At 44.6% G+C, this 13,317-nt stretch overlaps 1 protein-coding gene across 2 annotated transcripts; it reads right to left on the bottom strand.

Annotated features, from left to right (window-relative positions):
- Positions 1-677: 677 nt before the first annotated feature.
- Positions 678-6,730, bottom strand: LOC147021315 (uncharacterized). Of its 2 annotated transcripts, XM_085893740.1 has the most exons (5): positions 6,582-6,730; positions 2,262-3,318; positions 1,980-2,159; positions 1,507-1,576; positions 678-826 (listed from the first exon to the last, which is right to left on the bottom strand). In XM_085893740.1, exons 1-5 carry the CDS (start codon positions 6,710-6,712, stop codon positions 681-683), a joined length of 1,584 nt encoding a protein of 527 aa, XP_085749866.1. In that variant the 5' UTR covers positions 6,713-6,730; the 3' UTR covers positions 678-680. The 2 variants fall into 2 exon arrangements, with proteins under 2 accessions (XP_085749866.1, XP_085749865.1); XM_085893739.1 differs by having other exon boundaries at positions 1,980-3,318.
- Positions 6,731-13,317: the final 6,587 nt, after the last annotated feature.

Below are 13,317 nucleotides of genomic sequence, written 5' to 3'. Positions count from 1 at the left end.
TGGCAGTGTTTTTCAGCGTGCTCTCAATGTTATCAAAACTTACCCATAACGTATTCAATGTGTGCCAGCGTTTTAGAAAAAAAATTCAAAAATCGGCATACGTTGGCTAAAACGTCAAGGTGTGACTGGGCCTTTACCAGTGAAAAGGTGAATTAGTGATCTCATCCAATCAAGGGGAGTTGAAATTCTTGTGATCGATCCTGCATGAGGATGACTGTGTCAATGAGTTAACTTTCCCACCAAAAATATAATTACAAACATCTTCACAATCAAGGATATTCTTCTTCATCAAAGGAAGTATTTACAGCAATGTCTATAAAAGCGATGATGTACAGTAATGAAATCTCACATGATTTACAGTCATGAAATCTTACATGATGTACAGTAAGAAAGTCACACATGATGTACAGTCATGAATTCACACATATCAAGCAGTGACCAACAAGGGTTAATATCTGCGTTCCCTTCATGATTGGCGTTGATTACATGAATCAGGGAGGGACCTCACCTGCTTAATGTATTCATTCAAATTATTAAATTCTCCACACTCGGAATTGGTAAGTTCTCATCATAATGTTTCAACAAGGAAGTGACAGATTGACAAACATGGACACAAAAAAGGATCCAGTTGATGAAATAAGTCAATCGAGTGTTTGTCGTACCTTAGTTATCAAGACTGCTCATTTGAAATAGCTTGAATCAGCCATCTGCATGAGCCTGGCGAATCTTTTTGCATTCCTGGACACCTTATATGGCCGAGTGATGAGTGAGTCACTCCCAAACATGGCATCCTCCTCTCCAGCAGGCATTACTAAGACTTCTTCCTCTGCACACACATCAACAAAAGGAAGTCAAAACCACTCAAGAGCATTGTCCTCATAATCTCCATCATTATCCTGCCTTCCAACACGGTCCTGGAATGAATATCTCAGAATCTCTCTCTATCTCTCTGTGCTTCTCCCTCTCCCTCGTTTTGTATATTTCAGTCCACGTTTTATTTCACTTTTCCCTCCACTTTCACATCTTGATTTTCTTCATCACCAACTCCCACTGTGTCACCTTACAAGAGAATTGAGACAATTTGTTCCATCGTTCCTGTGCTTTATATAAAGCCCACAAATCCCCACTTACTGTTCAAATTAAATGAACAAAACCTCATCTGATGACATAGAAGAGAACAAAGATGGACTGCTTCATGGAAGGGAGCTCGAGTCACCCGTCGCTCATTGAAAGTGGGATTGTAAAAATTTGATTTTTGAAACAATTTTATTGAACATCCAGGTGTTCACAATGACTTATTTATGGATACATTAACGTTCACATCAGACTTCCACCAGTTGGAAGATTTGTTTGGTGTTTGTCTGGCTTTGGGTGAAGCAAAATATTCAATTGTTCTCAACATTTCTGAAGCACAGATCAAATGGGACACGATGGACGTGAAGAACATGAAATGTTGATAAAGTTTGGAATAATTTGTAATGGAAGGAAAGATTCTTGGTAACTTACGTTCCAACCGGTAAGATGGTTTCTTGTACGAGGGAGGTGGAGGAGGGAACGGGCGTCTCTTCTGAGGGGTCTTTGGAAAAACAATAAAAATGTGAAAGATTAAACACAATGAAATGTTCATCAGTTTGATAACTTGTTCAGGATATGGTACAGAAGGAAATGCACTGATTGAATAGGTAACCAGTGAAAAGGTGAATTAGTTTATCTCATCTCATCAAAGGGAGTTAAAATTATTGTGATCGAACCTGCGTGGGGAAGACAAGAGCAACAAGTAAACTTTCCCAACAAAAATATAATCACAATTATCTCCACAATTTATGATGTTCTTGTTCGTCAAAAGAAGAATTTATAGCAACTTCAATAAAACATGAAATGCCAAAATTTATTTCAACTTAAGGTTTTCATCTTGGGGTTTGCTGTATTTCTCCCCACAATGTTTCCCCAACATCTCCAAAGTACTGATGGATGCTTACCTGTTGAAGGTCCTGAATGTGGTGTGGCCCTTCAACACGATGCTGCTTCTGCTGCTGTTTCAGCTTTCGATCAGAGTGAGGCCTCTGTTTCCGCTGGAACCCTTGAACAACTTGCTGTGTCAGCTGTTGCTTGTCATTCCACGTCTCAGTCCACTCATCGGAAGTCTCATCCCATTTTTCCTGTGGATGCAATTTACACTCAGCAATTTTTTGCACATGTTCTGCCTCCTCTTTAGTCTCGTCGGATTTCTGAAAGGGTTTCTCGAGTTCTTGATTCCTTACCGTCTCGTTTTCCTGTTCATCTTGTCTATTCTTTTCTTGTTCGAGTAGTTTCTGTTTTTCCTGTTCCATTCTTTGCTGTTCTTCCTCTCTTCGTCTCTGCTTTTCCTCTTCTTCTCTTCGTCTCTCCTTTTCCTCTTCTTGTCGATTTGCCTTCCTGAACTCACTTTTCCACACCTTGTGTTCGCGTGTGCGCACCATATTTTCTCTCTTATTAATCTCCTGCTCCAGCTGATGTACCTCTTTTTCTCGACGGAACAAGTCTTCCTCTTTTATTTTTTTTCCCTCTAATAATCGCAGTCGCTGCCTCCGCTCCTCCTCTTCTCGCAGGTACATCACTCTCTCCAATTCCTCAACCTCCTTTTCTCGTTCTCTCATCTCTTCCTCTTGACGACACGTCTCAACCTCTCGATGTTTTATTTCCCGTTCTTTTGACCTGTTCCTTTTTTCAAACTGTGCCCGTTTTCCACGCTCCGTTCCCTCATGTTGAGCAATCCTGTTCTCCAATTCATTGACCACGTGCTCACTCTTTCGCACCTCTTTCTCTTTTTGTTCGATCTCAAGACATCTCCGTGTATGTTCTTGATACACGGATTCCCTCCGTCGTACAAATTCCGTGAGTTCTCTCTGATCTTCTTCCTCTATTCTCCTCCACTCTGAAGCGTTTTTTTTATTTTGCTCTTCATGTTGTTTTGTAATTTGCTCCTCCTCATCTTTTTTCCTCAATTCCTCTTCCTTGTTTTTCCTCTGCTGTTCTTCCACGATTTCTTTCTCTTTTCTCCATTCCTTTTCCTCATATGTTTGTTGCATAACTTTTTCCTGAATCTCTTGCTCTCTGAGCTGAACTATCAGCTCTCTTTCTTTTAGTTCTTCTTCTTTTCGGTGCAATTTTTCACCCCTTTCCTGAAGTTTCTCTTTCTCTCTTTGCCACAACTTCATTCTTTCATCCTCCTGTTCCTTCACATTCTGCATGTCCACTGCTTCATTTTTTGGAACCTCCTCAAGCAACGGCTGCTCTTTCTTTCCCATGTTCTTTAATTGTGTCCGGCCACATCGAAAACTGCAAGAAACAAAGATAATACTTGTCAGTTCGATATAAAATAAAGTACAGTATCTATTATATAATATGAAGTGTGATGTGGTGTCTGTCCATATGTTTGTATGGTCACACATTCCGCTGTCTCCCGTATCCGGCGGCCGCTTCCCATGCTGCGTATTAAAAGCTCCGCATGCAGGCAAAGCTCAACATTTAACCAGAAGAAATGCATGATACCAAACGAGATACCTTTTAAATGTATAAATACAACATGGAATCGCAGTTTGTTTTACAGTGCATGAAGATATGACCTGGGCTGAGAGCATGGCTTTGAGGTTCGCACACTCGTCTCTAAACTTCCTGGCCTGGGTTAGAATCCCGACCCAGCTATAAACTGTCATCCCGGTGTTTCACAGACTGGGTGAATCATCAATGTAAGTGCCGTTCCTCTGATGGACGTTAAACTGGTTGTCCCGTCAACCGACATCACTCGGTGGAGGTTAAAAATCCTCCATGTTTTCTTCGCTAATGAAGTGTGGGCGAGCATTTCGTAGCAGTGTGGCCAAATTTCAAATTCCTGCCCAAACTACTGATGGGAAGGCAAATCTGCTTTGGTGGTTGCACCAATGCTCTGGGTGACAGAGTAGGAAGATTATCACAAAGTTGAATAAACCATGTTCACGTTGTTAATAACAGTAGCCTTTCCTGAAAGTCTTTGAACAAGGCTGCAATGTTCATCATTTCATTAAATATCGAGAACGGCACCTTGTGGAGTGCATACTTTCACCAGGCTGAACAGTTTACGTTTTGTATCCCACTTAAAGGTCGGATCCGAATCTGGATCTTTACCAAAATCTAATCGTCTTGTTCTTGTCACCTATAACCAACTCATCCACGTAGTTTTGTCATAATCCATCCATAACTTTTTGAGATATCCTGTTCACTGAAAAACAGATAAACAAACAGACAGGGGTGAAAGCACAACAACTGCCCACCTTTCGTGGCGGAGGTAACAACGTGCACATTTAACATTGTGACCTAAAAATAACGCTTCAAAATAAACTTCAAAGAGAACCAGAATGAGCTTCTGAAAACAAAAACTGCCAGGTTGGCAACCATTGTGCAGGTTTGATTGGCTGAATGGTGTCTTCCTGTGTTGAAGTTCCTTGGAAATGAAGTCATTAATTATCCATTGTGAACCGGGTTGGTGTCTGTCCGTGCGTTTGTCTGTCTCCCATTGAAGGCGGTCGCTTCCTGTTCTGTTTTTAAAAAGCTCAACATTCACTTTTGAAATGATGGAAAAACAGACATGAATAATCTTAAATTCAAATTTTATTTCGCAACCAGGATATTTTGCCCTCTTTTGAGATAAACTGCACCTCCGTCGCCTGATGTTGCATCCCCATTCCGTGGAGGGCCGTTTCAGTAACTGAGAGCTTTGGCTTTGAGACACAGCAGGGGGGGGGCGATACCGGAGAGGAGACGGTAGTAGACAGAAAGACCACCGACCTGCCTCTGGTGAGAGATCCAAAGACTCAGCCTCATCACGGAGACATCAATGATCTTGAAAGCCTTCATTTCCACAGCGTAAAGTCAAGCGAGGTGTGAGGCAGGAACATGACCCCAAAGAGGGGAGCAGTACTCCAGAAGACTGTGGATGAAAGCTTTGTATGTGGTGAGGAGCTCAGGTGTGCCAAAGAAGAACTTTGCACAATGGAGGATGCCCAGTTGGTGAGTGGCTTTGGAAGCCAGCTTGGAGATATGGCTTTCCCAGGAAAGATCATGGCAGATAGTGAGACCCAAAACTTTGAGTGAAAGGACTTCTTCAAGAGGATTGTTAAGAAAATTGTTCAAGAGGATGGGGGGGGGGGGGGGTTCCAGATGCTTCTTTCGGAGAGGCAAAGAGATTTGTCAGGATTGAAAGACATGTTCCACGTGTTGGACGAGCTTCTGATTTTATCCAGATCAGCAGAGAGTGAAGAGGCTGCTGCTTGCCAATATGAGGGATAAAGAAGAGGAAGTATTTAATGTCTGAAGCGATGATGGATTCTCTAACGTTGCTGATGATAGAGAGAAGGCTGATTTGTCTATCATTGCAGGAATCTGTTTTTCCTCCTTTTTCTGCACAGCGGTGATGTTTGCTGATTTCCAAGCAGATGGCAGATGACCTTGAGCAAAAGAGAGGGTGAATAGAACAGAGAGAGGGTGAGCAAGAGGAGCAGAGCAGGTTTTTAGGACAGGTGGGCTGATGCCGTCTGGACCAGTTGCAGAATCAGAGTCGAGGTTTGACCGCAAAATCTCCACCTTGTCATGAGAAAAGGACACAAAGCCCAAGAACAGGTGGGTGCGACTGGGTAAGGTGGGTACAGAAAGTGATGGGTTTGCGACACAAGATTTAGAAGCAAACACCGAGTTTTGGCATTCAGCCTTTCAACGCTGAGTGTGAGCTGTGCAGGCATTTGAAGTGAGAAAGGGGATGGAGGGGGAACATCCATCAGAAACACACTTGACAAGACGCAACCAGGATTTGGAGGAGGGAGACAGGTTTGAGAGTTCTCAAGGTGAGAAAGATTAACCCACGTGACTGATGGATTTGGACGAAATTTGCTGGAGAGCTTGGGTATGTTACATGGACAAAATGGTTAGAATTTGGTGAAGATCTGAATCCGGATCCGGCCTATCAGTGGGATACAAGACGTAAACGAATCAGCCTTGCGGAGGAATGCGCTCCACCAAGTGCCTGCATAGTTTTCTCTGTTAATCTCACTTATTCACATTTCATCTGCATTTTTTTATCTTTATCACTTTGGAATAGTTCGGGAAGACTATACATTAAGTTTGATTCCAAAGCATCAAGAAATAAGCTCAGGTGGCATCAAAATATTGGAAACTTGGGAGGGAGAATACTTTTGCAGGCGACTGCATAATCAGAGCCAGGCATGCATGGTCCAGACCCCTCGATACCTAAAAACCCCTTGACCCCTTTAGACTCCTTTATACTCTCAAAGACCCCAAAGATCCCCAAGAACCTTTAGAACTCGAAGACCCGTTAAAATCATTAAGATCCTTTAGACCCCTCATGATCTTCAAGCCCCCCCCCCCAAAAAACTTCTTTCAAACCCCGAAGACCCCCAAAACCCTTAACATCCCCACCCCCACCCAACTACGGCCCTTTCAACCCCTTCACCCTTTTGTCCCCTTGAGACCCCACAGACCATTTGGAGCTTTGCACCCATTATGGATGAGGGAATTATCAAATTGATGAAAACATCACTTGTGTTCCTTACCAGTGAATGTGGGCCTTTTTTTTGTGCCTCTTCTGTCGATTGAACCAGGACGATGGGTCAAATGACGAGACCATGACAAATGCCAAGATGCCAATTGCGACGACGACCACGTCACGAACTTTGGAGAACATCGTTTCCTCCACTGCGTTTTTCTGGAGAATCTATGGACATGAAAAACAGGGCAGGGAGAGGAGGTTTATTAGCCCGTCCCTCACGCAGTGGAAGACGGGGTTTTGCAATCGTGTGTGTGTGTGTGTGTATGTGTGTATGTGTGTGTGTGTGTGTGTGTGTGTGTGTGTATGTGTGTGTGTGTGTGTGTATGTGTGTGTGTGTATGTGTGTGTGTGTATGTATGTGTATGTGTGTGTGTGTATGTGTGTGTGTGTGTGTGTGTGTGTATGTGTGTGTGTGTATGTGTGTGTGCGTGTGTGTGTGTGCGTGTGTGTGTGTGCGTGCGTGTGTGTGTGTGTGTGTGTGTGTGTGTGCGTGCGTGCGTGCGTGCGTGTGTGTGTGTGTATGTGAGTGTGTGTGTCCGGTCCGTAAGTTTTTCACCATTTGAAATTTTATCAAGTTTTCAACAAAGCTTTATTATTAAAATATGGATTAAAATTAATAATTATGTTAAAAGTTCGAATTCACCAAAAATCATCAATTTTCATGCAATTCACCTGAAGTTTTAATTTACCGTTTGAGCTTTGTCATCAAATTTTCAGCAGAACTTTCTTATGAGAATATGGAGAACAGATATTAATAATTTGGTTAATAGGTCAAAGTTCAGCATCACATAAAATCGTCAAGTTTCACACAATTGACCTGAAATTTTAAGAATTACCATATTTGGTCATGAAGTGCTTCACCAATTAACGGCTTGAAGCAGAATGAAATGTTTTTTTTTTCAGATCAAAAGGTCAAAATCGTCTAAATTGGGGAATTATTTTTATCTCCACCACTGAAGGTGAAACGAGGTGATATTTTCGAGCTGTTTTCATCATCATCATCACCATCACCATCAACATTATAATCCTGTTTTTAACCCTCTGCAGGATGAAGGTGACATTGAACCCACACTTGGTGTTTTGGTTTGATGACCACGTTTGCCAAGCACAGTTTCACAAGAGGGTTTGGGAAGCAATTTGTGATTTGTTCAGAATGCTCACGATAACTCGTCTCGTCTTTGCTGGAAACACCGTGGGATCTTTCACGTCCGCGAACGTGTAAAATATACCGTGAAGATTCCTCCCTCGACACGACCAGGAAGGAGCTTTTGCCTTGAAGGGACAAATTCCAACTTTGCCGAATGGGGAAAGTTATCCCTAAACCTGCAGTTTCCAACCAAAGATAAACTCTCTTTATATTCCTCATCACATCCTCATGGCAATGAGGTATCACAACCATTAAAAGGACAGACAAGGAAGATTAAATATGGGATTTAAACAGTGCACCAACACACACTGACCCACTGTTTTTTAAAGGCTACTCCAGGAATGTTAGATTTCAACAAAAAAGTGCCACTGGACAAGACAGCCAACTTGATGAGGTCTCGGAAGGGATGGGACGTGAAGCTGGCTGTCCCGTTATGAGAGAATATCCTGACTGTGATGTACAAGGATGACAGTTTTTAATTGTCAGATCCGATGACAGTGGAATCAAACTCACAGAAGACAACAAAAAATGTCCTTCACAGTTTCCCTGGAAAACCATAAATTTATCCCATTTATCGAACTTGAATAAGTCCCAACTTGTGTCATTTTCTCTGTACCTTTCCTGTGGGGATGTTCCAATCTCCACATACGTGCTGAGGTGATCTGGAGGTTTCACTACTGAGGACCAGCAAGACCATGATGATAACCCACGTCATCTCTGGTGGCTGGTGCACGTCAAGCCTCAAACTGGGGAACTGGCAATTTAACGATTTATTCCACATTGTTTAACTGTGACGTCATCATGCACTGTGACGTCATCATGCACTGTGACGTCATCATGCACTGTGACGACACTCTCCACATTGGGGGAACTGGAGATTTAAAGATTTATTCTTAATTGTTCAACTGTGACGTCACGACGTTCTCCACATCACATCATTCTTTTCTGGTCCTTAAATTAACTTCCACACAAACCATCACAACTACCATCATCACCCTCAACACCACTTCCATGACATCACTATCCCTCGTCCCACCAGAGATTCGTCCCTGTCCTTCACCTTTCCCAATCCCACGGTTAATTCCCAACGGATCACCACCTTTCACTCCAATACAAGTTCACATGACGGACCCTCGGAATGAAAAAGGTTCAAATATCGAACAAACCGTTTCAAATGGATCACCTCGTCATCATCGGACCATTTAACTTGGACCACACGTGGTAATCAATGTCAATTGTTCCTCCCAACTTGCCGACTCGACGATACAAGACTCCATTTGTATTTTCCCTCCTTTATCCGGACTCCGTGTGGAATCCCGAGCGGGCACGAACAACTTACTCGTGTTACAAACTCTCAATACAACACCCGTTCCCTTTCACATCAAACCACAAAAACTACCGATAAACGAACTCCTTTGGTGTTGTGAACCTTCCCGACTCCGTCATCCCTCACAATCCCCATTACCTGCTGCGGAGGTGGCGATGTCTCACCAACGACGATCAACACCAAGATCGCCATGACAACCCACATCTCTGCTGTGTCCTCTTGGTCGATGCTCGATGCGCCGAATGACGTTTCCACAACACGTCTCGACCTGATGTGTTCCCGGATGTTGGAATTATCATTGTGACGTCACACATGACGACGGTTGGGTGTTTGACGAGGGCGAATTGATCGGATCTCGACACAGAAAGGAGAATTTATTTTAATATTTAACTGATTCTTCACCATTGAGAGTTGTGGTAAAAACGATATATGGCATGGTATCCCAAAAAGTTACATGGACGGAATATGACAAGTGACGTCACGACTAATATTGAGATTCCGGAAGGTTAAACATATCGGAAGTGACGTAACATGTGGGAGGAGTCTGGGGGTCTTGGTTGGGAGGGTGAAGGTGGTTGAGTGATGAGTTGTCGGCCCAGATTTGTTCCCTCGTTCTCTCCTGGTTGTTTTATCCTTCGTTGTTGTTTAATCCTCGAAAACCTCCATTTCGACATTGACGTCGGAAATTGACGTTTCTCTCCGTTTTATTTTTCTGGTGGTTTGAGGCGATTTTGGGGAAACGAATAGAGACGATTCCTCTCAGATCAATGGTGAACAAACATCACCTGAGCAGGTGATAGTCATCACTGAGGGTTACATGGGGTGAATGTTTGAAGGTGGCGGGATGAGGGATCTCCTTTCGGGGGGGAGGGGAGGGTTACATTTTGCCAGAGAACAGATAGAATCGTATGGAGTGACATGATCCATGTTCGGGTGGCAATCTCAATATAATAATCAGGGACATGTTAGCTTAAGGATTGTCTTGTTTGAATCTGCACCACAAGGGGATTGTGTGTGGTAATATTGCTGTGGGCCGGAGTCGATGGCGAGGACGACCGCGAGACGGAGCAGTATGGCCGTCTCCCACCGAACACCCGAAATCGAAGGTCGTCACCCCGAATAACTCCGGAGTCAACTGGTCCCTTGAAGGACCGTGGTCGCCAATATTTTGACGGCGCGAGGTGGGGTCCACTTGTCTAATTCCAATTTTCCTAAGTACCCACGCCATCTAACTACCGGGTAAGCCACACCCTCAGCCGACTTTGTCCGAACCGAGTCGCTGTCACCGACTCGGATCTGGCATAACCGAGCGGAAGTTACCAACACCACGCTGGACCAAATGAACAATTTCCGGCCCAATCGGCCTCCCTAATTCTCAAGCCCGAAACATGCTTGGCCAATGATAGAAACGACAGGCAACGAGCTGGAACATTTAACAGGGGTTTATTTAGAATAGGGAGGGAAACACCGAGCAGACTTATCACGAATATGCAGGCAATGTACAATGAGCAATCAACACTAATACAATTCTACTTGTAGGACGGCGCCACCACAGATACACACACACACCAAAATAAAATGGACCCCGCCGATGAGGATTGTTCAGCTGGGGGGACAGAGTCTGGCAGTGCACCTGTCCACCTCGTGCGGTTACACCGACTCCAACCCACCACGCTGGTACTTGAACCCACGACCTGGAGTCCAACGAGCCCACGAACCTGGCTGCCTCGAATGACGATCGAGCACCACGGTTCTGGCTGCTCGACCACCACCACCACGAGGAACCCCCGGAAAAATACCGCAGACCACGACTGCAGACCAAAGGGCCAAGAGCAAAGACGACGACGACGACGCCTCTTCTCTCCCTCTTTTAAGACAGCTCACCACCTTTTTCTTATCCTCCACCCCCCCCCCTTGGGTCGAGGGAACCGCTCTGAGGTAACTCGCCTCAGGATTGGACGAGGGGTTGTTGGGCGATCAGTGGCATCACCTTATTGGTCGGGCTGAACGCTCCATCTGGCTCAGGCAGAGTCGACCCTGAGGTGATGAGCCTCCTGATTGGTTCGGTGGGGGGAAATGGTGGCCATCCGTGATTGGAGGTCCGGTGGAAGGGGGAAACGACCACCCTCCCCCCATGCGTGTCTGAGAACCCAGATGGAACAACCAGGGGAGCACCCTATTCTCCATCCACACTTGTCATGTGGAGGGGCGTTCTCGGGTCAGCTGTCGGGCCGGCCGCTGTCGATTGGACGAGCTCACGGTGGGCGGAGGGAACCTCACCCCTGCATGTGACACGTTGCACTGGGCGATGGTGCGAAAAACGAAGGATTGATTGAAGATGTAAACAACCTGACTATAAAAGAAACTCGCAGTGCACACATGAAATTAACCCATAAGACAGAAGGACGGGACTCTAACTATAAGCACATACTTATCTAAATAACTGCACTGCGGGGACTCTGGCTGTTGTGTGCAAGAGGCTTCCAAATCCGTAACAATGTTATGAAGGGAAGAAACTGTTTGTGTAACCCCTTGTAATGTCCCCCCAGATGGTATTGGGGCTCTGCCAGGTAACGGAGACACAGGGGGGCGGAGCTTGTATCACCTCTGATGGATCACCTTTCGTTGCCCCAGGAGAGGAGGAATCAAAATGGTACGAGTTCGATACGTCAGAAAGGATCGTGAGTTCTGAGGAGAGCTCTGAGGGGTCGTCCTGCTTCCCTGTTCTTGTTCGTCTGTCTGTTGCCTCGATGGTCCTTCTCGCCTGCTTGTCCACCAGCAGCTGAAGCCACCCAGTTTTTGTTCTCTTTCCCCATCTGTGATTAAATCTTGTGCGGCGCCATCGGTTTTATTCACATTGAATGTAATTATTTATTCATTAATTCCATGTTGTATTCCCTTTCTTCCCCATCACAACCCACCATCGTATGCCTTTCATCAGGTTAACCTTCTCCTGGTTATTTTTCTCAGAAATGAACCCGTTTCTTTTCACAAAATATTTAAGGTTCTCGGGTTTCTCCTCAGTTCTCGCGTGCACAACCCCTCCATGAATTGAACGCCGTCTGAGGAAGTAAAAAGCCAGTTCAACACATCCGTTCAGCGTTGATGTGAATCGACTTGGACACGACAATGTTATACTTAATGACGGTTTATTTTAAGGATATTTTAGAACTGCACAAATCTTTGAGGCGGGTGCCATGGCCCAGTGTTTGAGATTCTGAGTCTGAGAAGCATTTGTAATGGCGATTTTTAAAAAATATTTTATAGATTTTAAGTTCCTTTGTTTCCTTTGACAAGGTACACAACACAGGATGCCTCACTGGAGTCGATAAAATTAGTATCATTCGCGAAAAGTATATCTGTAAATATCCAAGTGCATTCAAAACGCGCAGAAATCATCATCATCATCATCTTTTTGTTACAAACAGACGCAATTTATCGGCAATCAAGGTTGAGGTCACAGAAGCACTAAAATAATTTTTAACTCAACGGTTTGGCACTGACAATGAGTGTTTGGAAACTGGCTCCTTTTCTCAAATTTCAAAAGGATGCAAACCTCGAGGCAGTCCACAAACTTATGTGTCCAGATTTAGATCTTTTGGCTTTGGGCATGGAGGACAACGATTTCACAGAGTCGGGGCCATTCTCCAACCAAACCCTGTCAAAAATAATCAGCCAGCTTTTAGCTGCAGGTGGGCACTACGATACTGTTGTGGATCTCACCACTCCGGCGTGCGGGCGACCGCTTTTAGCTAATTGCGGCCGCGCGCCCACCGACCGTGGCAATCCAGTTGCAGCATTCGGATCAATGCCGAAATCCAGCTACGGGTGTGTTTTTACCCACACCACAACCTTGCCAATGCTCTGCCTGCGCTACAGGGTCGATCGCCGAATTGTCGATTTACCTAATTATTCGCGCGGACAGACTACCGAGAGGTTGTACCTCAACGGAACTTGCTCGGAAACGATTCGCTTAAGCAGCTCGCTCCGTTTGCGATTGCTGAGCGGTGTATTATCGCCAAGCCCCGTTGGATTTGATTATCTTATCGGCAATTAAAAACCAGCTATTGCTCCGAACACAATTACGGCAGCTCAATGGACGAAGGGACTCAATGAACAGGTGAATATTCAAACAATGACATTTATTTATACATGCAGGCACGTATGCAGTCAATGAAGCAATGGGGGTAAGGGACAGGACACGAGCAAAAAGACCTTCAGCCGATCTATTTACTACGTACATGCACTTAACAACAATTCCACTTTG

This window comes from Eptatretus burgeri, chromosome 8 (genome assembly GCF_056783735.1).
Source record: "Eptatretus burgeri isolate ZD-2024b chromosome 8, Ebu_testis_v1, whole genome shotgun sequence".
Lineage (NCBI taxonomy): Eukaryota > Metazoa > Chordata > Myxini > Myxiniformes > Myxinidae > Eptatretus > Eptatretus burgeri.
This window is presented reverse-complemented; position numbering and strand designations above follow the sequence as displayed.

What these genes read in the sequence shown, in the direction of transcription:
- LOC147021315 (XM_085893739.1), bottom strand. Translation starts at nt 6,712, where the DNA reads ATGTTCTCCAAAGTTCGTGACGTGGTCGTCGTCGCAATTGGCATCTTG. An exon ending in AAAAAGGCCCACATTCACTG is followed by an intron (nt 3,319 to 6,581) that starts GTAAGGAACACA and finishes TGTTTCTTGCAG; the next exon opens with TTTTCGATGTGGCCGGACAC. An exon ending in ACCATCTTACCGGTTGGAAC is followed by an intron (nt 827 to 1,506) that starts GTAAGTTACCAA and finishes ATGTGTGTGCAG; the next exon opens with AGGAAGAAGTCTTAGTAATG.